Source organism: Oryza brachyantha, chromosome 4, assembly GCF_000231095.2.
Source record: "Oryza brachyantha chromosome 4, ObraRS2, whole genome shotgun sequence".
Classification (NCBI taxonomy): domain Eukaryota; kingdom Viridiplantae; phylum Streptophyta; class Magnoliopsida; order Poales; family Poaceae; genus Oryza; species Oryza brachyantha.
The window spans coordinates 10,872,917-10,898,366 of record NC_023166.2 but is presented as its reverse complement, the minus strand read 5'-3'; the positions used below and the strand labels follow the sequence as shown (position 1 = coordinate 10,898,366).

At 43.3% G+C, this 25,450-nt stretch overlaps 3 protein-coding genes and 1 non-coding gene across 6 annotated transcripts; 2 read left to right on the top strand and 2 right to left on the bottom strand.

The window, feature by feature from the left end:
- Nucleotides 1-3,728: 3,728 nt before the first annotated feature.
- Nucleotides 3,729-5,434, bottom strand: LOC102723049 (the record flags this gene model as incomplete). The annotated part of the gene is made up of 2 exons (XM_040523763.1): nt 3,729-4,076; nt 4,163-5,434. Coding segments are annotated over 2 exons (1,620 nt in total), but the record flags the coding sequence as incomplete, so codon positions are not given.
- A 417-nt stretch (nt 5,435-5,851) lies between these two features.
- On the top strand, nt 5,852-9,636 carry LOC102722765 (threonylcarbamoyladenosine tRNA methylthiotransferase). 2 transcript variants are annotated; one of them, XM_006653356.3, is made up of 11 exons: nt 5,852-6,086; nt 6,188-6,226; nt 6,704-6,795; nt 7,103-7,352; nt 7,496-7,615; nt 7,695-7,770; nt 7,870-8,078; nt 8,196-8,304; nt 8,441-8,533; nt 8,623-8,783; nt 8,864-9,636. In XM_006653356.3, exons 1-11 carry the CDS (start codon nt 5,913-5,915, stop codon nt 9,416-9,418), a joined length of 1,878 nt encoding a protein of 625 aa, XP_006653419.1. In that variant the 5' UTR covers nt 5,852-5,912; the 3' UTR covers nt 9,419-9,636. The 2 variants fall into 2 exon arrangements, with proteins under 2 accessions (XP_006653419.1, XP_040379681.1); XM_040523747.1 differs by having other exon boundaries at nt 6,048-6,086; nt 6,188-6,477; nt 6,642-6,795; nt 8,864-9,633.
- A 306-nt stretch (nt 9,637-9,942) lies between these two features.
- TRNAM-CAU lies at nt 9,943-10,014 on the bottom strand. Its single transcript has one exon. It is a non-coding gene; the product is annotated as a tRNA-Met (tRNA).
- A 6,273-nt stretch (nt 10,015-16,287) lies between these two features.
- On the top strand, nt 16,288-24,511 carry LOC102714551. 2 transcript variants are annotated; one of them, XM_015836728.2, is made up of 9 exons: nt 16,288-16,520; nt 17,654-21,010; nt 21,517-21,640; nt 22,039-22,124; nt 22,234-22,472; nt 22,605-22,691; nt 22,799-22,898; nt 23,772-23,961; nt 24,041-24,132. In XM_015836728.2, the coding sequence occupies exons 2-9, from the start codon at nt 17,783-17,785 to the stop codon at nt 24,046-24,048; spliced, it is 4,062 nt and encodes a 1,353-aa protein (XP_015692214.1). In that variant the 5' UTR covers nt 16,288-16,520; nt 17,654-17,782; the 3' UTR covers nt 24,049-24,132. The 2 variants fall into 2 exon arrangements, with proteins under 2 accessions (XP_015692214.1, XP_015692213.1); XM_015836727.2 differs by having other exon boundaries at nt 16,291-16,520; nt 24,058-24,511.
- The last annotated feature ends 939 nt before the right edge of the window (nt 24,512-25,450 follow it).

Below are 25,450 nucleotides of genomic sequence, written 5' to 3'. Positions count from 1 at the left end.
CTAAATAAAAAACTAATTACATAGTTAGGTGAGAAATCGTGAGACGAATCTTTTAAACCTAATTAGTATATGATTAGTCATAAGTGCTACAGTGACCCATATGCGCTAATGATGGACTAATTATGCTATTCGTCTCGCGGTTTCCACGCCAGCCGTGAAATTCGTTTTTTCATTCGTGTCCGAAAACCTTTCCAATATCCGATCAAACGTTTGATATGACATGTAAAAATTTTCATTTCACCAACTAAACATCCCCTAAGAGTGAATACGTTAAGGTTGATGTAGTCGGGGCTCTCGAGCTCGACACATCATATTTGTGATTAGATGGATTAGAGAGGATTGAACAGAGGAAAACGGAGTATTTGTAACTTATTTAGAACCAGTTGCAAACGAAATAAAGAGTCACGCATAATATTGATGTTGCAATAGGAGACCAAACCGGGTCAGTCTAATGGTTGAATGTCCATGTATTGACTTGTCGCTCAAAAATTTCTAGATACCTAGAAAGTTTTTTTTACTCTTTTATACTTTTATATTTATATGTAGAAGGTTTCTTCTTTATAAATGAAAAGTTTTTATATATGAAAATTTGATTTAGGGAAACAAATTTATCATATAAAGCATCTAGTGGAAAAAATACCTACATTTTGAAAATCATATTAGAAAAGTGTATGTATATACGTACGTAGGTAAGTTTGTATATAAAAATTAATGTATGCAGAAAGTTTATATAAATAAATTGTGTTCGCGCGGAAGTTCTCTGGCTAGCCTTTTCGGACCAGGCTGGCATGCGTGGTTCGTTGACCGGTTCTTTTCAGGGTGTGGTATTCCAGTGAGGCGTCGGTTATTCGGTGAAACGCGCGGTTTCGTTTCATTATTCTTCCGTTGCGTCTGCGGGCCAACACTGATGGTATAATACTCACTTCATTTTATATTTTATAATTTTATAGTTGTCTGAATATATTTTTTATCAATGCATATGTTTTATCCCTGTTTAGATTTATTAGTATACTGGCATACCGCCCGTGCTTCGCCACAGAGATAAAAGTAACCATTCGTCTTATTCAAAAAACATACGTAACTATTATTTAAATATATATTAATTATAACTAACATTTTTTCGTATTTGCACAAAATTTTTGGATGAGTAAACTCACACAGAAAAGTCAACGACCTATTAAAATACAAATGGAGTATTAACCATCCCTAAATAATATCAAAAAGCTAAATAATCGTAGATAATATATCTAATAATAAATGGATGATAGAATCTACATCGAGTATGTGTACCTGACCACCGGTTCATTAAGTTCGTATAACATACTACCTCAGTTTCATAATATAAGATGTTTGTCTTTTTTGGTTGTAATATTTTACCATCCATCTTATTTAAAAATTTAGCACACCTATAAAAAACATAACAAGTCAGGCTTAGAGAGTTGTTTTGATAATAAACTAAGTCATTTTTTAAATAAGACAAATGATTAAATATTATAGGTAAAAAAGTCAAACATGCTACGTTACGTTATGAAACGAACGGAGGGATTATATGTTTGTCTTTTAACACGCAACTGCGTTGCATACGGTCGGATGGCTAGAGGCAATGACTTTCAAAGTTATAACGTAGATCAGGGGATCGAATCCTCCCCTCCAGGCCTCCACACCTTTTTAAAAAATTTTGCTGGAGGGCTGCGGGCAGGCCGGCGAGCGAGCGCTACGTAGTACAAGTGGGCCGCGAGGCCGTGGGCATGCCGACAAGAGCGCGAGAGTGGGCTGGCGAGCGGAGTGGGCCGCGAGACCGTGGACAGGCCTGTGAGCGCGACGCGCGAGTGGGCCGCGAGCCTAGCGAAGAAGCGGCCCATAGCACGGACGGACGAAATTTGGTGGCAGAATAGTTACCGATTTTTATAATAGTATAGATAAATGAATATATGTATACGACCACATGAAACTATCGTAACAGTGAGGAATAAATTTGGAGAGAATTGTGCTAGGCACGGCTTCTAGAAAATGCCAAAGTATAGCCTGGACCGGGAACTACACAGCCCAGTAAGCTTAAAGGGCCACGGTATCGAGTTGTTTGGAAGTTTTCGATGGGCTTAACCAGACTCCACCCTCTCTCGATGACCCTAACAGATCGCGTAAATGCAATAGGAATAAGTCCAAATTTAGTCCCTCAAATATTGGTCGGATTTGATTGATTACTCTCAACCGGAAAACCGAATATAATAACCGCCTCAACTGTTAAAGCTCTGAAAAAAGTCTCCATGGCTGTGTTCAGGGCGGTTGGTTTTCCCTAACGTGGTGTTCACGTAGCATCCTAGGGAGCGTTCGAAACCGACCAACCAAGAATATTTTTTACTCTTTTTTATATTTTTCAAGCAGTTAAACAGTGTATTTTTTAGAAAATAGTTTTATATGAAGTTGTTTTAAAAAATCAGATTAATTTATTTTTTAAGTTTGTAAAAACTAATACTCAATTAATCATGTGCTAATGACTTTCTTCGTTTTACGTGCGCTGATTAGACAATTTGGACACGTGGTGCCCTAGTCATCAAAGACCATACATCATGAGTGACAAGGGAAAATAAAACATGATGTTACATGTCAGCGGCTGAGCGCTCAATCTTTGTCTCCCCTCCAGTTCTCTTTTCTCATGGAGATGTCCGAGAAAATTGCTATTTTACCATTCTCGTGACGGTCTCCCTTACTCATCCTCTTGAGGAAAGCCCAGCACCCCCGTTCTAGGTTAGTGGGCTAGCATTCGCTACCACGCAAGGGCGGATGTAGAGTGTATTCCACTTAAATTTAAATTTAATAGTCAGTGTATTACTAATATATAATTAAATAAAAAAATTTACTATCGTAAAATAATTAATAGTAAGTGTATTGTTAATATATAATTAAGTACAAAATTTGAGCACCCACTGGAATTTTGGAGTTGGTCCACCCCTCCTACCACGTTCTCGTTCCAGCCGAGGACACCGGTGGCCTGCGGGGTGGAGAGGGTTATCGGCGGAGCCACCGCGGCGGATTCGAGCGAGCTTGTGGTGGAGATACACGACCACAATGTGACGGGAGGGTGAGGGTGTGGCAGTGGCAGTGGCAGTTTCCAGGTCAAGCCCCCCCTCCGCATGGTTCGCCACCGCCGGCCGTCCCCGGCGTCGCCCATGATCGTCTCTATAGTAGAGATTAGTTTCTACGTGCATGTTGTTCTTCTCCATTTTTGGTGGTTACTTGAGCTCGTGTACCGAAGCACACTATGACTTGCGAGTGGATATGACGACTGAAACCTCCATGCTTTTTTGAGAGATTAGGCTGCCTAATCTACGTCGATGCCATAAGAGGATGTCCAACGTACGATGCGGGCCTGAGAGAGTGTGAGCAGCCGGCGCCGACGGACGCTCTATGCTACACCTACGATCGCGTAACAGACTCCGGATCGCGAGTTACATTGTTACATGCCTCCCTCCCAATATGGTTACAGAATATGAATTGCCAGGTGCAAACAGAAGGCAGCAGTTTTGAAACTACAACGAACCTGCGAGACATGCAGGAACTCGAAACAAGAACAGATCCTACTGTTGATTGTTGAAGCCTAGCGAAGTACATACGAACTGATCAACACCATTAAACACTTGCCTAAAACTACATCGAAGATACAGCATGTGATGTCAGATTCACAGCAAACGCATGGACACATCCAAGGTACAAGGAGAGGTTTGAGCCTAGCAGACGCTGCCCATCTGGAGGCGACGGGCCAGGTGCACGAGGTGCCACGTCAGCGCCATCAGGCATAGCACGTTGCACAGGGAGGAGTAGCCGTTCAGCTTCTTTAGCCGCTGGTTCAGCCTCGCCACCCGGTTCTTGGGCGTCTGCGCGTCCGCCGTCGCCGACTTCGCCGCCGTGTTGTTACCTGCCGCCGCGCCGTCTGCCGGTTTGCGTGCCGCCGTCGGAACGGTGGTCGTGGTGGCGGTGTTGGCGGTCGCCACGGTGACCACCGGCGGGTCGACGATGTCGGCCATGTCTCTCCCCCTGCCTTCTTCCTTCTCCACCTTCATCCTCTCGAACATCACCTATGGCAGAGCGCAAGAGATAGGTCAGATAGCTAAGGAAAAACTGGAGAGGCTTCGAGCGTGGCAGATTGATGAAGCGAGCTTACCTTTGTGGCTTTTGGCTCGAGCAGCAGCATGTTGGCGAGGACAAGGGCAAGCGCGGCGAGCAGGTTCAAGCTCTGGGCGCGCGCGGCGAGGGAGCTCCGCTCGCGGCCGAGCAGGTGCGCCGCGAGGGCGAGGCCGACGCCGTAGGCCACGGCGCGGAAGTACACCGGGAACAGTTTGCTCTGCACCATGCCGAGCTGCTGCCGGGGCAGCGCCGCCGCGAGGACGTGGCTGGACACGAACGTCACCCACACAGACGTGCCGTACGCCGTGGCGAGGCCCAGCAGGTGCATCACCGCCATCGTGGTGCGCGCCGCCTCCCTGGGCCCGCCGAGGAGGTACGCGGCGGCGTCGGACGCCACGTCGCGCGCCCTCCGGGCGATGTCGGACAGGTTGCTGGCCGCCTCTCCGGCCTTCGCCTTTACCGCCGCCTCGGCTTGCACCGCCTTGCGGGCGGCGCGCCCCGCGGCGTCCTCGGTGTACTGTTCGGCACTATCGACGATGTCGGAGGCCTTGTCCTTGGCGTCCATGAAGCGCTCCTTAGCGCTATCGCCGGCATGTCTCGCCGCTTGGGACACCTTATCCTTTGCACTCTTCACGGTCTCAACTGCGCCGTGCTGTACATGTGACGCCTTCTCCTTGGCTTTACCTGCCGCTTCAGAGACCTTGTCCTTGGCGCCCATGGCGGTCTCCTTCACCTGCGATGCCGCGTCGAACACCTTGCCCTCGGTGCTCTCCTTGCCACGCGAGAGCGCCTCCTCGGCACCTCGCACCGCGTCTTCGGCGCCGTGCTCGACAGACGAGGCCTTCTCCTTAGCGCCATCCTCCGCCTTCCTGGCCGCACCGCAGATCCTGTCCTTGCAGCGCTTCACCGCGCCGAACACCTTCCCCGTCGCGCTCTCCTTGGCGTCGGACAGCGCCTCCTTGCCGCCCTCCGCCGCCTCGGCCGCCTTGTCGGCGGCGTCGGAGGCCACGCCCTTAGCCTTGTCGGTTAGCCCGCCCATTCCCTCGCCGCCGTCAAGGGCGTCCGCGGGGAGGACGTGCGTCTCCTTCACGCTGTCGCCGGGGTACAGCGGGTGCTCCCGCTCGTACTCCACGATGACCACACGGCGTCCCTCCCGGACGACATGCTCTCCACCATGCTGCCCCGCCGTGGGCGGCGTCGGCGCGGGCGACCAGACGCCGGCCGCGGCCAAGGTGGAAAGCACGAGCCCGATGGCCACGACGTTCATCATGGCGAGAGCGAGACGACGGCGCATTGGACAGATCTCCGTGGTCAGTGAGCTCTGTCAGTGAGCTGGTGTGAGCGAGACTGAGGAAGCAATCAAGCAAAGCTTTACCACCACAGTGGAAGTGCACCGCTGTAACGGCTTAAATTCGCGCGCGCACCGAGCGGCCGATGGTTGTAGAAGCGCCCCGGCGGCGATAGCCGTGGCGCGCTGCCGCGGCGTACGCGTGGAACGAAGGCGAGCTCGGCGTGGGTGCGAGAGCGACACGAGTGGGGGGGACGTGGCACAACGGCGCGAACCGGACTCCGGACTGGCCGGTGGAAAAGGTAGACTGGGCTCCCAAAATTTAATTGGGCTTTTGGCACGGCCTGCAGCGTGCCAGGCCCAGAATGGCGGCCCAACCGAGAAGCCCGCTTCCCCCTCGCGTCGTGGCGACGCCAGCGAGCCGCCGGCTAGCGAAAACCCTACTCGGTCGGGGAAAGCCGCCACTCGCCTGGGGACGCCGCCGCAGCAGCAGCCGGAGATGGAGATGGAAGACATCGAGGACGTGCTGGGACCGGCCGGGTTCTCGGGCGGTGGTGCGCCTCCGGGGCTACGCCTCCCGCTGGCCGCCGTCGCCGTCAAGCCCAAGCGCCCGAGGTCGTCCAGGGTCGCGCAGACACGGCCTCAACCCGAGGCCCGGATCCCCGGCACGCAGGTGCAGCCACCGCCGCCATGAATTGAGCTGTCGAGCTCCAAATCTGCTTCTGTTGTTTCCACATGTTTAAGCTGATGCGCGTGATGGCTCTTGTGTCGCAGACGATATATGTGAAGACGTTCGGGTGCTCGCATAACCAGGCAAGCATCCTCCGCACTTTTTTGTGCGAAGAATTTCTCCTGAAATTTTCGCACGCTAGCTTAGAAACTATTCTAGCTGATATGAATTATAGCTGATACGAATTATGAGGTGCTAAACGATTCCTTAAACGATGTTACTTCCACTCGCAAGTGCACAAATCCTGGTTGAAATGATTAAACCAGTAATCATCGACTGATGCATGTGTGGTTCTAGCGGGCTTGCTCATGGAGCAGATGCTACGAAGACAATGGTTCTGCTTTTGTTAGCTATGCAATTTCCGTTTCCCACCCATAAAATAAGAGCTACTACCTCCGTTTCATATTATAAGACTTTCTAGCCTTGTTTAAATTCATCAATTGATGAATGTATATAATTTTTATATATGTCTAAATTTATTAGCATTCATATGACTAGAAAGTCTTACATTATGAAACGGAGGGAGTATTTAATAATCGTTGCTCGTTTCTGCTCTGCAGAGTGACAGTGAGTACATGTCGGGGCAGCTCTCGGCGTTTGGCTACGCAATCACCGAAGAGCCTGAAGGAGCAGATCTGTGGCTAATTAACACGTACTGTTCTAGTTTCCTGTCCTCTTATTTTTTTGTTTCCATCTATGATCTATTACCTCTTGCTTTTCATTACAACTACATATGGTATTGTTTGTTTAAAACTGGTACTGCTCTGGATTCGTGTTGTGGGAAACTTGCTATTTTATTGCACTTGAATATGCCATGAGCTGTTTAACTTGTGATTGATGGCATAGATCCAACTTGTAGTACCTAAGAGTAAGATATCTATTGACACTCAAGGGTAAACCTTTTATTAACTTCAGAGGTGAAGAATGTGTTGTGAAGCACAGTTATTTTGCCATTTCAGATGCACAGTGAAAAATCCAAGTCAATCTGCCATGACAACTCTGATATCGAAGTGTAAGAGTGCAAACAAGCCTTTAGTTGTGGCTGGATGTGTACCACAAGGAAGCCGGGATCTGAAAGAGCTCGAAGGTATTAGCATTATTGGAGTGCAACAGATTGACCGTGTTGTTGAAGTAGTTGAAGAGACCTTAAAAGGACATGAGGTTCGGCTGTTGAGTCGGAAAACACTGCCCTCACTTGATTTACCTAAGGTACAACTCATATTTCTGATCTTATGTGTATCAAATGTGTATGGCTAGTATAATGGGAATATTATTCCTATGTGTAACCATTTTACCATTGATAGACCTAATATACTAATAGCATTCCTACTGACCACAGCTACAATTGTCAGGTAAGGAAGAACAAGTTTATTGAGATTCTTCCTATTAATGTCGGGTGTTTGGGTGCCTGCACATATTGCAAGACAAAGCATGCTCGTGGTCATCTTGGAAGCTATACTATAGAAAGTTTGGTAAGTTGCTGGAAGTTGTTGTAGGAAGTTCTGCTTATTTAAATCTCAAGCATGTAATTTGGTTCGCAATTTACTGTAGGTAGATCGCGTGAAAATTGTTGTCTCTGAAGGTGTCCGAGAAATCTGGTTGAGCAGCGAGGATACTGGTGCTTATGGTAATGCCATTGTCCCAAGATCTTTTCTGGATTCCTTCTGAGAGATAATCCATTGTATTATTATAGCAATTTGCTCCTCTGACCTTGCAAAGTTTTCAGGCAGGGATATCGGTACAAATCTTCCAAATCTATTAAATGCAATTGTTGCTGAGCTTCCTGCAGACAGAAGCACAATGCTCCGCATTGGCATGACCAATCCTCCTTTCATACTGGAGCATTTGAAGGAAATTGCTAGTGTTTTGTGCCATCCCTGCGTGTATTCTTTCCTCCATGTTCCTGTGCAATCAGGAAGTGATGCAGTTTTAACGGTATGCTTGAACTTGCAACAGCATTCAGATACAAAGCCCTAATATTATTTGCTTGTAACTTATCTATAGTGTTTGGCTGTTTGTGCTTGGTTATGACTTTTTCCACAACTATACTAGGCAATGAATCGTGAGTACACTGTGAGTGAATTCAGGAGGGTAGTTGACACACTCTGTGAGCTTGTCCCTGGAATGCAAATTGCTACAGATATTATTTGTGGATTTCCTGGTATGATAAAGAAGTTTAAGAGCTATTCAACCTTACTTAGAGTGATCATTCATGAGTAACCTTTATCTGGTTTATTAAATCGTATAAAAAATGTTGGCATTTTTTTAAGATAAATTATAATCGTTCCATTTTTCAGGTGAGAGTGATGAAGATTTCTCTCAAACTGTTAACCTTGTAAAAGAATATCAACTCCCTCAGGTTCACATATCACAATTCTACCCTAGACCAGGTATCGTTTTTTAATATTTGTTTCTAGAAATATTCTTCATCAATTTTTCTCTGGGTCTTCCGTCTATAGTGTTGCTTTGTGTTCTGTAGGAACACCTGCTGCTAGGATGAAAAAAGTTCCAAGTGTTGAAGTGAAGAAAAGGAGCCGTGAATTGACCTCAGTTTTCGAGTCATTTTCACCCTACCGAGGAATGGAAGGCAAAGTAGAGAGGATATGGATCACCGAAATAGCCACCGATGGTGTTCATTTGGTAATGTATCATAATTGTTGCCAATCATATCATCGATAATCACATAAACTTTTTTCCTGAAATTATCGTTTGCTGCACAGGTTGGACATACCAAAGGATATATCCAGGTGCTTGTCATTGCTCCTGACAGCATGTTAGGAACATCAGCAGATGTGAAAATCACATCCGTTGGGAGATGGTCTGTGTTTGGCGAAGTGATTGAAGGATCCGTTGTAGCAAAGGAAACTCATAAGCAAAATCACGCTGAACTACAAGAAGAATATAGGCCAAGTCAGGTCGAGGAAGCCACTTGCTGCGCCACGGACTCTTGTGGTGCCTGTGCATGCTCTGATGCAGCAAAGCAGTGCAGTTCCGGTCCACAGCGATGTGAAGATCCAGCTAACGCGCCCCAAACAAGTAGTGGTGATGCTGTTCAGTCTAAACTTGTGAGAAGAAATGTTGAGGGGACGGCGAAAAGCAGTGAAAGTGATCCGGCAGAAGTAGTGGTAGCTAAGGTTCAGCATCTAAATGTAGCAACTAGGAGGTTCCCAAATGTTGATACCATTCTGTGGGGTGGCTTGGCCGTCAGCTTTGCCACGACCGTAGCCCTCATTGTAGTGCTTGCATACAAGATGTCTTCCACGCTCTCCTATTGAGACTGGTGCATGTATAATCTGTAGTTGAGCTGTGTGTTACTGCTCGGTTTTGGCGATCCTTTTGTACCCATCCTTGATCGTTTTGTTTACCGCAGAGATAAAGACTGGAACTGCAATTCATTATCTCAACAAGATCTCTACTACCTTTTGCCCTGATGCTCCTTTGGCAAAAACTAGAAGATCCCCTAAGCCTCTTTTTTTTTCTGATGCGAAAGATGTTGTAACTTGCAATGGTGATTAATGATTCAGTGAAACGCTCCCGGAGAATATGGCTGGAGTGCTTGCACACACAAATAGTCAGTACGGCTTATTCGTGAAAAGAGAAGAGCAGGATCAACTGGCAAAGGACAGAAGTTCAAATAAGAAAGTCGGCTACGTTTCAGGTTGTGGTTGGGCACAGGACGGCCTCGGAAAGGTTGCACGGGCTTGTCTATCTGAAAGATGGCATCGTTCTCCTTTTTTTCTAATCACCCTGACAAAAATAAACAACGGAAAAGCCCATCCGATTAATAAAGAGATTGGATTATCAGAGCCAGGTTTCGATCCTGGGACCTGTGGGTTATGGGCCCACCACGCTTCCGCTGCGCCACTCTGATTTTTGTTGCTGTGGTGCGCACGTACCGGTATTTATAATAGCTGGTACATATTACGTAGTGCGATATTATAGTATATGTTTTATAACTATTATATAAATTAGCTATTAGATTAGATATAGATAATTTGACGTGATATTACAGTATATGTTCTGTGAATCACTTGCTCATAGGCATCACCATCGCGTTCGCGTGGATTCCTCTGCCTGTTGCAAACACGCGGCGAGCAGCAGTGCAAGCCAACTCAACACGTGGCGTTGGCGACACACGCACTCTCTCACCTACCGCAACCGGCAATTGCAACTCGTACTTTAGTGCAAGGCGCCGGTATCCAAATCCGGCAAGCGGCGAGTAGCAGTAACTACTAGTAGTACCCTCCGATTATATTTTGATATCTTTTGGCCGCGTAACCGTAGGAAAAACATACTAATAAAATTATATATAATCAATTAACTGTAAATTATAAAAATGAAAAATAGATCAACTCGTACTTCATACTACTAATTACTTGCACTCTCTCAACTAGGGCAAGGCACCGGTATCCAAATCCGGCAAGCGACGAGTAGCAGTAACTATTAGTAGTACCCTTCGATTATATTTTGATGTCTTTGGCCGCGTAACCCTCCGATTATATTTGATGTCTCGAGGGTCGGTTTCTTTAAGTTTAAAATTATTATAATCTAAATTATTAAGTCAAATTATTATAAGCTAATCTGTAGTAGAATAAGTTGTGAGTTGTTTCTTTCCTAGATGATTAGAGCCTAGATTATTGGGTTTGTCTAAATAGGAAGTAAGGTGGTATGGTGGGTAATTTTTGACCCAATAAGCTAGAAAAAGCTCATCAGCTTGTCAGATTATAATAAGCTGGGCTCCAGATTATAATAAACGACTTCAATAAGTTATATGTTTCTTTTAGCTTACTCTCAATAATCTGGATTATAATAATCCCTAGCTGAAAAAAACAGGGGCTTAAGCCGCTAACCGTATGAAAAACGTAACAACAGATTTATATATAATTAATTATAAAAAAATTGAAAAATAGATTTATGTGATTTTTTAATGTAACTTTCTAATAGAAATATTTTGTAAAAAATATATTGTTTATTGGTTCGAAAAATATGCACGGAAAATGAGTGAATATGACTTACTAGCCGAATGAGCGTGGCCTTTGTTCTAGAATAATATTTAACAAAACAAACAAATTTACTTTTAGATATTTACACCTTGTAATAAAATATAAATATTTTTCTAATTGTCACGTGAATCCCTTTTCATTAAAAACTTTACTCTCATTCTCTTTCCTCGTTTATTAAACGAAATAACCTAACCCATGACCTATAGTTCTTCTTCTCTATTTTAATCTCTACTAAACAATATAAAAAAGTAATTACATTTCAAAACAATATATGATGAATAAAAAAAATAATGTTATTTTAGTACGAAGGCTGTAACCGTTTAACCGCACGCCAAATCCAAGTCGTTCCCTGCGTCTAGATGGCCGTATTGGACGCAGCGGTGGCACGCACATGTTGGCGCGACGTCGAGCCGCATCAGCATCACATATAGGAGTACAACAACACAGCACCGCATCGGGCCGGGCACGGGAGCTCGGCGTTCCCGACGTACGTCGCGCGTGTCGGCCACCGCGCGCGAGCGGAGGCAGCCACTAGCGGGGGACACAGTCACAGCTATCACTACTCCCTTAGTACCAAAAAAAACAATTTTTCCGCTTTCAGATACAATGTTTAATTCTTCATTTTTATTTTTATTAGATAATAAAATACGAATAGTAGTTTATGTGTGACTATTTTTAAAAAAATAGAATTTTTTTAAATAAGAGGATGGTCAAATACTCAACACAAAAATCGAAAAATTGTTTTTTTAAGTAGTGAGTAGTAGCTACTAATACCACCGTACTTGATATGTCAACGGACACCTGCGACCCGATGGGTATTTATTCCATTAGGATATGGGTACGAGCTAAATATATTATCCGTGGGTAAGTAATTGGGCAAATACTTTCGCCCGATGGTACGCGGTATGGAAACGTTTTTGTAATCCCCATACCCGTTTACTCATGGGTAATAAATTCCCGCAAGTTTAAATGTATGTCATGGCCTAATATCATATTAAGCTAGCCTAATTAACCAAAATCACATGTATTTAAACCATCCATACATTTTTCACCACACTGTATGAATGTGTGATGTCTTAAGTATCTGGCATCTATGCATATACTATATAGAAACTGTGATATTTAGATTGTTTTGAACTTTTGCGGGTATATGGGTAACCCGACGGGTAAGGTTTACCTAAGCGGGTATGGGTGGGGAAATTTTCTTATCCGTGACGGGTACAGGTATTTTAATGGTACGGAATTTTACTAGTGGGTATAGGTATGGGATAGCAATACCCGATGGGTATTTACCCATTGGCATCCCTAACCGTACTCCCCCGTCCCAAAACAAATCAACTTTTAGATTTTAGATATAATATTTGACTCTTCGTATTATTCAAAAAATTACGATTAATAATTTTATTTTTGTTAGATGATAAAACATAAATAATATATTGTGTGTGAGTATTTTTAAAAATTTTTTAATTTTTTTAAATAAGACGAATAGTCAAATATGTGATAGGGACGAAGGAGTATATGGGCCTATTTGGAGAACTTTAGATTCTGAAAAGCAGCTGCTTGTTAGCCAGCTTCTGAGAATCTGGAAAAACTCATAAACCCAGCTTATGGATTCTTAGTTCATTTTTTAGAATCTGTAACTGTAGATTATTATAAGCTGTGGAGCGTTTGGATGATAGAAACAGCTTTTAGGAGAATCTACTGTTGAAAGAAGCTCTCTAAACAGACCATAATATATATATAGCTCGGCTCGAACTCGAAGGCACTGCAAACCCTGCCGCGCGTTCCCGAGAAGGACGGAACACGCGCGCTCGGTTGGGAGGCACACCGATCCAGATAAAAGGACGACGACGACGACGTCGACGACGCGCGACGCCATCCGCCGGCCGCACAAACGGTGCGTCCGTCGGCCCACCAGCGGTGTGGGTTCCATATTAATCCGTGCCGTTGCCGCCGACGCACGCATGCTTGCCGAGCTCCCGCTTTTCGCGAATTTCTAGTTGCAGGCGGTTGCGCCGCGGGTCTTCCCGGACCGGCGGCCTCGCTTTGTCTAAAAATAAATTTATTTTTTAGTTTTTATATAATTTTTAACTTTTCATTTTATTTGATTTTTTATTAATACTTTTATTATTAATACATAATGAAATATGAATAGTATTTTACGCATCACTAATTTATCGATTTTTTAAATAAAAAATAAAATTTTTAAATAAAACAGATAGTCAAATACCGAAATCAAGTCTTTTCAGACAGAGATGGTAAGAGATAGTATGTCTTTGACAACTACACCCGGTAGGCAGGGGGCGGGGTTTTCCCTGCGCCAAATCACGGCTAATCGTCTCGGTGATCCCCGTCCGGATTAGCGCGCCCGTGCTGGCCCGAATGGGCATTGTCGTTGGCACGGCCGCACAGGGAGAACATGCGCATTGGTGATGCAAAGGCAGGGGTGACTATGTTTTCGAGTGTTTTCAAGGGCCCTAAACAAGTTTGGTGTTATATGCTCTTAAGTATATTTTTACTTATATAAGTCATATATGGCATAATCACATCAATAAATATTACTATATAATATATAAACCCATAAAATTTAAGTATTACTAGAATAAATATCTTAAATTGTTGATTATAAATTCCTATTGAATGAACTTCTGTAATCATTTTTGAAACAAAATCATCAACTATATTTTGAAGATCCATGTTTCACTAGGAAGGGGGAGTGGGCAATGGGCCTCCTTCTGAGGTGGGCCCTAGGCCCTCGTCCCCTTGGCCCAAGGCCTACATAGACTATGCTCTTTTGCCCCATATTATTTCTTGTATTTTGGTGCACATTTTCTAAACTGATAAATGATGTATTTCTATAAAATAATTATGTATGTTCATCGTCTCATATTGTATAGTAGGTTTTTAATTTTATAATAGTTAACTTTACCAATTATACTATTAAATGGCTATGAAAATAAATAATCTTTCATATTTCATCTACACCTAGTATAAAAACGAGTAACATTTCTATTGTCCTAATGGTATGACTTTCTCCGTATTTTTGCCCGTGCAGAACCAAATCAATTAGAGCCCATGGTCCAATAGATAGGATCCTCTCTCACAATTCGTTTTTCCCTTAGCCCGTGTCGACGCTTTTTTCGACGCCCATAGTCCAACGGATAGGATCCCTCTCACGAAGCGTGAGTTCTTCGGTTCGATCCCGCTAGGTGCACGTCCAACACACGTCGTGGACATTATTTCTTTTCCGATGCTCATGGTCCAATGGATAGGATCCCCTCTCACAAAAGTGAGAGGTCTCCGGTTTGATCGCGCTAGGCGCATGATTTCTTTTTTCCTTTTTTCAGCGCTTGCTAGCCCGCGTGGACGCATTTCCGATCCAGCGCATGTATTTGATTGTTTTTTTCAGCGCCAGCCATATTGGGTCGATAACGTAGCAATGCAACACATGCATTTGATTTTTCTTTCAGCACCCTGGTTAGAGTCAGAGCCCAACAAATTAATTATTAAAATTTAGATTTAGTCCTAAATTTTTTCATCCTAAGATATATCAAGACAATAGATTAAAAATTTCAAAACCTAAAAAATGTCACCTAAAAAATTCTCAAAATATATCATTATTATTGTGATTTTAGAGTAGTTATTTTGATTTTCAAACAAAGTTGATGAGCAAAAATATTTTCACATACAAATATTTAATTTATGTATAAAGTTTATGAACATACTATTTTATTTATGTTTAAAGCTTATTAATACCTATGCATAAGGTTTATGACTACAAGTATTTTATCTATGTGCAAAATTTATGAATATTTATGTGGAATTTTTATGAATGGTCCGTTTATGAATGCCAAAATCGAAGAAAACACAACGACGATGTTATTCCGTTTGGCTTCTTACTTTTGTCTAAATAAGCCGGCGAGACGTCGAAGTCCGAATACATGGCTTGTTGGACCGCAATGCTGGATCACCCACCCGAACTAGCGCAATGGAATGGCGCCTCATCGAACTTCTTATCGCCGATCACCATTGCCGGCGTCGGAGCCACACTGAGCCATACCTGCTGCTCTCCGGCCTCCGCCTCCGCCTGCACGGCTCGCATGGTCCAACATTCACTAACGGATTGCCCGCGCCCCCAATGGCGCCAGCCTGCCGACACTATTCTTGGCTTGAGCGTACATAAAACTAATCTCAGCTATTGATTAAAAATATTATTTTTGTATTTTGTTAATTACTAATTACTGTAAATGATTAGCAGTATTTTGTAAACTTTTTACAATGAAGATCACAATAAAAAGGACGATATTGTTTCTTCAAATTTTTACTACACCTAATATTATTAATAGTATAATTTAATCATAATAGTCCGATAAAAATAGATCGATGATGTGGATTAAATTCTACTGGAGTCGATCTCTGTCGCTGAACGCTAGCCCCCGCTCTTGCTTTCCTGTCTAACGCTCGAACGAGAGGATTAGAGCTAGCGCCTCTCCTCAACAAATTTGTGCGAGCACTAAGGCCGCCAACAGCGCCGGGAGCCCACCTTACACCTGCCCGTACGTGGACAAAATTTGGCGCCACCATGTTACAACCGACATATTTCCCCTGCGTTCACGTCATTTGTTTATCTGAAAATTTTCATTCGTTCAAATGAACATAGTCTAGTTATGTTCTTTTGTAACTGAAAGATGAACGTGAAAGATTATATAATTTTGTAATGTCTAGTATAAACAATAAATTATTTATTATAAAGTTAAAAATCTATTTAGCAAGATAAGACGATACACACGTACAACATAAACTTTTATAAAATATATACGATTTAAACGTTTAGGAGGTATGAAAAAACCGAGAAAAAATCTCACGAAGAACGTAGCCTCCGGCCCCACATGTGCACCACACAAGTACTACCAGTGCGCCACATGTGAAGGCCTACCTCGTCCGGCCCCACCTGCTGACACCGCGGACCCACCTGGCATCTGGGCCCACCCGGGCAAGAGGCGTCCCGGGTCTACTCCTCCATCTCCATGGCAGCGCCAACCACCAACGCACGTAACGGGGAGGCGGATCCGTTTGCGCCGCTTGCCCTTTTGACAGGGGGGGAGAGAGAGAGAGAGAGAGAGAGATTTTGAGCGCGCGTCCCGGAGCTATGAGGCTGAGTGCGCCATCACTGTTCGGTGCGGGTGCGGTGCGTTCAGTGAGGCGGCGACAACTTCCATGGTGGGAGCTGGGTGTGGATAGCTCGGTGGAGTCGACGGGCGGTCGAGGCCGGAGGAGGAACCGAGGGAGGCTGGAGCGCGGGAGGGAGACGAGGACGACGACCCGGGGCCGGGGAAATCAATGCCGCCGCTGGCGGTCGCAGAGGCGCGTACAGGTACCGTCCTGCACCTCGCTCTCGCCCTCCTGATAGCAGATAGCGTCGCCATTGATGGTAGTGCACGCGGGGAGCCGAGGAGCACCGCTTGTTTTTTTTTCCCCTTCCCTTCTTCTTCTTGTTCCTGGTGCATGCGTCGATCGATCTTTGAAGGGATTGTCTGATGGGGTGTTTGTTCCTGCGGTGACTGCGGTTTCCTATCTGGCGAAGGTTGCGTCGTCGTTTGCTTTTCTTTTTTTCCCCTCTTGGTGGATTTGTTCTTGGATTCAGGGGGATTAGTGTCGCCGTGCGCTTTTGGTTCCTATTGGAAATGCGAGTGAGAGAGACGATGGCGGGATACTGGGATTGATTCTTGGCGCGAGGAAGGAGGATGAGTTGTTGGGTGGTACATAAGTTCTTGATGTTTGCGGATGTAGAGTGGGGTAGGGCTGGGTTTCTGTTCTGTTCTGTTCTCTCTGATAGCGTGCGATTCTTGCCATTACAATCCTATCTGATCTCGTGGATTCGTTCTATGTTTTTCTCTTATCATCTTTCAATCCTCGCGTTGTATCAGACATTAAGTGATAAATCAATTTGCAATCTGGTTGGTTCGTGTGAGGTGAATTCAGGTAAAAGAAAAATGCTTTACACTTAACTCATCTCGTTTCGGTAGTGTGTTTCTTTTCTTTTTAAGAATTTAACTTCTTTTCTCGTGACGGAGGATTAAAAGATTTTAGCTTGGTTTTGTTGTTCCTAAAAGGACGCGAATGCAGCTGTTACCAGCCTATCGTCTCTGGACTCTGGTTCACCCAGATCACTTCAGTTGCAGTTGCCGTTTTTAGTTAAGCCGTCTATGCTTTCATGGGTGGACTGACGTGGTAAAGGCTTCTATTTTTGGATATCGTGGTTTATCTCGTTTGGTGCTTCAGGTGGCCCTTTTCTGCATTTACCAACTGACTGATTCGGATAGTGGCTCAATATGGCATTATGAGTTGGAATTATCATGCTTTTAGATTTTTTTTGCAGTCTGGGTTGTTGAATAAGGATTAAGGACTGGTGTTGCAAATATCTGTGCTCTGATTTTTGCTTGAAAATTTCCCATTTTTGGCTTACCTTTGTGAACTGATGTTCATATGTTTACTCTTTCACTGCAGTCTGATTGCTTCGATCGCGACGATTGCCGGGGCTTGGTTCTACCTGCATTGTAGTACTCCTGCTGCTCCTTCCCGTCAAGAATCAGGACCGCTTGTTTTTCACGATCAAGCTGTCTAGTAATCAACAAAATGGATGTGAAAGATTTCTTGGTGGAAATAGGCATGAAGGAGGAGGACATTACAACAATGCTGTTTGGAAAGAAGGTTATTGAGCTGACAGAAGATGCATTCGACAGTTCTAAAGAAGAAAGAAAGATATTTGAGGAGCTCTTCTTCAGAACAGGCTCCAGTGGAGCAAGCATCCACCATCCATGCCAGGGTGGAAAGACCACATCACTAAAAGTTGCAAGCAAAGAATTGATATCAACGAACACACCCTCAAGCTCTGTCTCTGCCTCCAATCACAAGTCGGTGCGCTGTCGCGTAGTTGAGTCTTTCACATATGGTAACCTATCAAGCTATCTTGTGTTCTGCAATAATGTCAATCCGGATGTGGTCAGTGCTTCTGAGCTCGTGATTCAGTGGACACCGCCTGCCATTGAGAGGGTGTACACCCGTAGAGCAGTGGCACGCAGGAGCCAAAGAGCAAAACTTTGCAGTTTTCTTGATCTGGAGAGGGTTGACATAACCCGTGTTGGACGGCGTAAGGATGGAGGGCAGCTTAAGGATGGCTATGGCCATGGAGTGCTTTGGAATCATCTCCGGCTACACGCAAATCTTCTGATGATGGATGCTGGATGGAAGATTGATGGCAAGGAAAGATGGGACAAGAGTAAGGTCGATCATGTTTACGAGTCACCTGACAAAGTAATGCGCCTGTTTTCTCTTCCCAGGGCTTGGAAGTGCTTTGGCCAGTGGTTGCTTATGAACTCCTCCAGCTTTGGTGGAAATGACTACGGGAGGATATGGTTCAACATCCATGACTTTCTGAGTGATTTGAAGAATACAATGCTTTGTTTGGAATATGAAGTCCGGCTTCCAAAGCAATCTCTATCTTTTCTCAACCAGTGGCAGCTCCTTGATCCTTTCATGGCAGTAGTTTGCATCGATAAGAAGGTGAAAGCCTTGAAGAAGGGGGTAGCACTGAAGGCTGTAAACAGCACTGTTACATTTGTCAGTTGCACTGAGGGTAAGCACTTGAGTACCATAAATGCTGACAATCCACTTGGTCTCAACCATTCAAACAATTATAATAGAACAAATCCCAGGTCACAGAAAAATCTTCTGCCACTGTTTCAATCCGACGACATCGAGGGAAATTCTTCACTCAGCAAACAGCTTTCGACAGTTGGAAAAAATAAATCTAGCCAATATGAAATGGATCAAAGATTGCCAAGCATGACAGGAATAAATGAAAGAAACACCAGAAGTACTGCTCATCGTATAGTGATGGGTCTCCAAGATTCAATAGCTTTTCCTGGTTCAAGGACTACCTGTTTAAATATGAAAAATAAGCTTTCATACAGCAAGTCTAGTTTGACACAGAGCATTCAAGACAAATCTGATCCACTATATTTTCCACCTAATTATTCTCTCGACGACCTTGACGAAAATGTGCAAACTAAGGATCTGAGTTTTCATGCTTGTGACATGATAGGATCTGCAAAGGTGGACAAATCTGCAGATAGTCCTTCTGACGAGTTGCTTCTAGGAGCGAACCTACTGTTTTCTCATGAAGTGGATGAGATGCTTCTTGAACCTATGGATGACATCAGCAATGAACATCGTGCTATTGCAGCTGTCTCTGAGCCACAAGCAGCGCACACGGATTTTGGGCATGGATCTTCTGGTCCATCATCACTACTATCAGAGAAGGACATAGCCTTGAAAACTAATAAAGATTATGTCAACAATGAACAACATGATGCTGCAGTTGTCCTTGAGTCCGAATTGACAAATAAAGATGTAGTGGCCGGACCTGGTGCACTTTCATTTCTACCAAGAACGGATACGGTTTTGGAAGGTAATGAGATTAGCTCTGAACAGATGGCAAAAGGAGGGCAGTTATCATGTGTAGCCACTGATAATGTGATGGCGATATCGGAGCCACAGTTATTGTTTGTGTCCCCTCAAGATGGGACTCTTTCTTTCATGAAAGATAGTATTTGCAGCCAAGAGATACGGAGTTGCCTCAATGCGTCAAATGACAACATGGAGACTAACATGCAGTTAGACATCCACTCCTCAGTATATGAAGCAAGTTTGATTCAGGGATTCCTATACCTTGACAACGAGGGTTCTCCAATTTGTTGGACGGTCATAAACCCAGAACCTCCTAGGCAGTTGATCTGTTCAGGACCAATCTCAGAGGGATATGAACTTCATGGTGAAATGAACATGGAGGGTGGTACGGTAATTTCTAAACCGAAACAAATGTCGAAATTACACTCGAGAAAAACCAATCAGAAAAGATCCAAGAGAGCTGCAAATATTGAAGACAAAGGCAGTCAGAAGAAACAGAAGGTAAATGATGTTCCTAAAAGCTACTGCACACTTGGTGAATGTATGAACCATACAACTGAGAATCCCGCTGGCTGTTTAATTAGCACTGAGAAAGAATATTTTGGTTCAGCAAGCACTGAGCAGGTTTCATTGAACTTATTGCCTGGAAATAGCAGTTACAAGAAACAAGGAAGAGAAATGCAGGTCCCAATAAAAAACAATGGCAGTGATCAAGCCAGAGTAAGAATTGGATCAACAGAAAAGATCAGGCCAGAAAAAACTCCCAAAAAGGATGTCAAAAGGCAAAAGGCACCATGGCTGCATAAATGCAAGTTTGACGACAATGATCTTCTCATGACAGCTGTAATACATAAGTTGACTGCACGCTACAGGAATCGTTTTAGTCGAAGGCTTGCAAAAAAATCTGGTTTAAAACGTCTACCTAGATGTCGCTGGGGAAGTGAAGAGAGATGTGACAGGAAGGCATTACCTAAAGGAGCAAGAACAGTGTTGGGAAAGTTGCTTGAAATGGGCATTGTTTGTAAAGTAAATATTCTCCAATATCGCAGACCAGGAAGCAAAAACATATTAAAGGACGGAAAAATTACAAAGAAGGGCATTAGATGCCGATGCTGTGATGCTGTGTTTACAATGTCCAAATTTAAATATCATGCAGGTCTGCAGCAAGAAATCCCCTCGCTGAATCTTTTCTTGGGTTCTGGTAAATCGTACACTCTTTGCCAGCTTCAAGCATGGGCCATTGAGCATAAGGCTAGGAAAGAACGTGCAAAATATACTATGCCACTCCAAGCTGATCAAAATGATGATACTTGTGGATTATGTGGTGATGGCGGTGAACTGATATGCTGCGACAGCTGCCCTGGTAGTTACCATCAGGACTGCTTGCCTTGTCAGGTTTGTTTCCTGATGCTCCTTTATTCTTTTGGTTAATCATCATAGAGATTTATCAAGGAGCATTGTTTAGGAAATACCAAATTAGTTCATAGTTTTCCAAATTGATTTTTTCGGCGAATATTCTTAAAGGAATTATATATACACCTTACCACACACTCGCCTCACACTCCAGCTAACCTATCCCTGCGTGTGGTTGAAATGCCATTTTCATATATTTTTGTGTCATTTATCAAATTTAGAAGGATACAGTGTTTTATCATTAGAAAAACATCATTACCATACTGTAGCTCCATCTGGAGATGACAGAGCCTTTCTACCTGTTAGGGTGGCGATATTTTGCACCAGCAATACAGAACGACTATTTTTCATATTCGTATATAAACCTCTAGTTCACTTTATTGCTACTGCCACAAGTCTACTTGAGAACTTTTCAGACCATCAATCTGTTATCTTTAACATCAAAATGTTTGAATTCATGTTACCAATTCACTCTCTACTTTGTTCAGGATATTCCAGATGGTAACTGGTATTGCTATAGATGCCTTTGTGATATATGTGGGGAGGTGATAAATTTGAAGGAGCTCAGAAGTTCCCTACCTGCTTTAGAATGCTCACAGTGTGAGCGCCAATGTAATGTCTCACTTGACATCTTCATTGCCACCGTATCATATGTCTGGTCATTGATTTATCTGTAGACCTTGCATTTGTATTGCTACTTCTTGTTTTAACAGCACATTATTCATGCACTATATGATTATCTGTTTGTATAGCATATTACCTTTTAGCAATCTAATTTACTCTAGTAGTTATGGATATATTACTGCAGTTACAAGCAGTGTTTTCCCTAGAAAGAGACCCACTAATTCAACTGTAATTTGCTATTTGATTGTGTGACACTTCTTATCAGTTATCACTGTTTCTAAATTCCTTATATTGCCCAAACTACATCAAGATTTGGCACTGCTTGAAAGTTTTCATGCTGCATGTTCATTCATTACATTACTCGTTAACCAGTTTGTTCCCTCCAGATCATGCTAAATGCACATATGGTAAACTTTTGTGCAATGAGGAAGGTGGACCTTGTGCCTGGTTTTGTGGAAGGAGATGCCAGCAGGTATAGTCGTGAAATTCGAGTTATTCCTTCTCTAATGTTAGCCATATACTTACCGTACATCGCAAAAATGTTTACTTGAAGCAGCCTGACATAGCTCTGACATTGGCAGATTTATATAAATTTGCGTTCTCGTGTTGGGATCCCTAACCACACCGGTGATGGCTTCTCTTGCACCATTCTCCGGAACAACGGTGATCAAAGGGTTTCTACAGCTGCAGCTATTGCTATCCTGGCTGAGTGCAACTTGAAATTAGTGATTGCCTTGAGTATAATGGAAGAATGCTTCTTGCCTATACTAGACGCAAGAACAGGAATAGATATTATCCCCCCTATAGTATATAATTGGAGGTGAGACTTACCTTTCCTTTCCAAATTAATCTATCGTCCTCTTGAATCATTTATGAATGTTTGATTTAGTCTTGTTATTTTAATACCATGGATTTTCATGCAATCATTTATGTATTTTTATTTCTTCTCCAGGTCTGACTTTGTTCATCTGGATTACAAGGGGTTCTATACCGTGGTCTTGGAAAATGATGATAGCATCATTTCTGTGGCATCCATCAGGTACTGCACATTCAAAGGTCCACCACTTTTGGAATTTAATGTTCATAAGCTGGAAATCCAGCACCTAAATCATTCAGAATCTGGGATTAACATAGATGTTTATGCAGGTTACATGGCACAATTGTGGCAGAGATGCCTCTAGTGGCTACTTGTCTAGAGAATCGTCAACAAGGGATGTGCAGGCGTCTCATGGACTACATTGAAGAGGTATGAGATAACCAGAGACTGATTCATTTGTAGTTTATTTGGATTCTTCCTTAAAAGATTTTCCCCAAAGAATCATGTCATGCTTACTCGCTAAGCAACAAATCTGACTACCCCACTGTATCCTTCTTTAGGATCTGGATGTTTGCATGTTTCTACCAAATATTTGCTTGGCTGTTGGCTGTGTACATTCTTCGGGATGTATAGGCCGGGTTTAATATAAATCCTTTATCTTAAAAAAAATATTTGCTTGGCTTGCTATCTCCTTCTGACTTATTCCCCTGCCTGTATCATTCCCTCTTTTTTCTGAAAGAAAGCAAAAGGATTGCCTAATTCATTCATAAAGGAGAAGTTTTACAGCGAAAATTTACAGAAGGGGTACCTGAAGGCCTTTGTTTCTCTAGGCTCTATTCTCCAAAGTTTAGGAATGCTCCAGATTCTTGGCCCCTGCTAGGCACCAAGCTCGCTCTTCCTCTTTTATCTTGGCTAATACCACTGGCGGTGTAATTGTGAATTTGTGATACTCTGAAAAGGCCCTCGCATTGCGCTATTTTCCATAGCTCCTCCCATGTTATCAGGATCATGGTGCCTATATCCTTCTTTGACTTAAAACAACTGATTCAATCTTCCCCTCTTGAAGTACTTCTGAGCTTGGGATTTTCCTTCTAGGCAGATTAACCTGCTTCTATATAAAGCCGAGCTTCAAAATTCAGAACCAATCAATGACCTGTCAAATATCAGTAGATTATTTTGCATCATTACTTATCCCGTGCAAAAATTATTTCTATGCTTCCATGTGTACCACTACCACGTACCACTAGTTAAAGACAATTCTGATACTCCATAACTTACTCCTGCCTAATGTTTTCTCAACAGATGCTGAAATCTCTCAAGGTGGAGATGCTTCTTCTGTCCGCGATCCCGAGCCTGGTCGATACATGGACCTCGGCGTTTGGGTTCGTACCGGTAGACGGCCGCGACAAGATGCAGCTGAGCAAGCTGAGGCTGGTGTCGGTTCCGGGAACCGTTTTACTGAAGAGGAATCTGCGCGGCACGGACAACACTGGTGAGCTGCGAAACCTTAAACCCTTCGAAAAAGTTCTACTCCCTTGTGCCAATAAAACCACACCGGTCTGACATGCCAGTGAGATGATGATCACAGTGGGCGACGAGGACGGCAGCGACGAGAACCCCGTGCCGCGCGGCGGCGATCGGTCGGCGGCGGATCGCCGTGGAGGGGCCAAGTCTCGGCAGCTGCCGCCTGATGATGATTGCTCCTACCCAGCTTGCCCCGTGGACAGCCTCGTCGACGAGCTGCGGAGTTTGAGGATCACTTCAGCCTGTGAAGATCCTCGGTTTCTTCTTAGCAAAACTGCTGTAGATTCGTCTGCCGTGTGTGACGAACCTGGCGGACGCTAGGTGCTAGCGTGCGTGTCTGTCTGTGAAACTCTGCTACTGCCCGCCGATGAGAACCTTTGCGGCGGCCTGAACGCTTGTCTATGTCGAGTGGGTTGCGGAACATTCTTGAGTCCATGAGGAAGACGGGGTGGTGTTAGTGCTACTTGTGCTCAGGTTTTCTGCTTGATATGAATACCCAGAGCCAGAGATCATGTGGACGCTTGCATTTGCTGGTGACGTGAGAAAAAATCAACCAAGTTTTTCTCTTGGAAAAAAATCAATTTTGTTTGAAAAAAAACGAAACCTTAAGCATGTCGCTGCTAAAATTTAGTTTTAGAATCTTTTATCAAGGTTTATTTCCACATGGTTGACTTATAAGTTGCTAAGAAAACAAGTATTGCCTAGTCTATATTTATTTGATCCATGGATATAATATGTGTCTAATTTATTATTATCCGTATGAACTAAGGAGATAAAAAAATCTAATATTATGAAACAGTATAAAAGTTCTAAATATAAGTATTTTTTATTAGCATACTTAACATACTCTCTCCCAGAGAAACTTTATATTTTTACTCATCACATGCATACAAATAAAAAATATTATACATTGCAATTATATCTCAATACAATTATTCTTTATTTTATATATTCTCAATACATTTATTTCGTACTTTTACCAGCTTCAATATAATGATTAATGAAAAAAATAAACTTTTTTTCAAGACAAGCTAGAATATGAGATAATATAACAATTGACCTCGCAATGCTCCAGCGGAGAATCCATCCTGTCTTCTTTTTTTTTATGTCAATCATGTTAGAAGAGAGAAAACATTATTTAAATAATCTCTTAATCCTCCAAAAAGATATGAAGGATGACATATATGGATGATCCGCTAGAGGATAAAGAGAAATAAAGAACAAGACTGTTTTAAATGATCATTTAAATAAAAATATAGACAATTAAATTTAGATGAGCCGTTGAGTATTCTCTGGAAAACGGGAGAGAGTTCCTCCAACATAGGCCTCGTTCAGGGTAAGGGTAGGCTAGGTAACTGCCTGATACGAAAAAAATTAGTATATGATTAATTAAATATTAATTATTAACAAAATATAAAATAAATTAATATGATTTTTTTTAGAATAGTTTTTCTAAA

What these genes read in the sequence shown, in the direction of transcription:
- LOC102714551 (XM_015836727.2), top strand. Translation starts at nt 17,783, where the DNA reads ATGGATGTGAAAGATTTCTTGGTGGAAATAGGCATGAAGGAGGAGGAC. An exon ending in GTGGAAGGAGATGCCAGCAG is followed by an intron (nt 22,125 to 22,233) that starts GTATAGTCGTGA and finishes TGACATTGGCAG; the next exon opens with ATTTATATAAATTTGCGTTC. An exon ending in TCATGGACTACATTGAAGAG is followed by an intron (nt 22,899 to 23,771) that starts GTATGAGATAAC and finishes TTTTCTCAACAG; the next exon opens with ATGCTGAAATCTCTCAAGGT.
- LOC102722765 (XM_006653356.3), top strand. Translation starts at nt 5,913, where the DNA reads ATGGAGATGGAAGACATCGAGGACGTGCTGGGACCGGCCGGGTTCTCG. An exon ending in TCGGGTGCTCGCATAACCAG is followed by an intron (nt 6,227 to 6,703) that starts GCAAGCATCCTC and finishes TCTGCTCTGCAG; the next exon opens with AGTGACAGTGAGTACATGTC. An exon ending in GATCTGTGGCTAATTAACAC is followed by an intron (nt 6,796 to 7,102) that starts GTACTGTTCTAG and finishes TTGCCATTTCAG; the next exon opens with ATGCACAGTGAAAAATCCAA.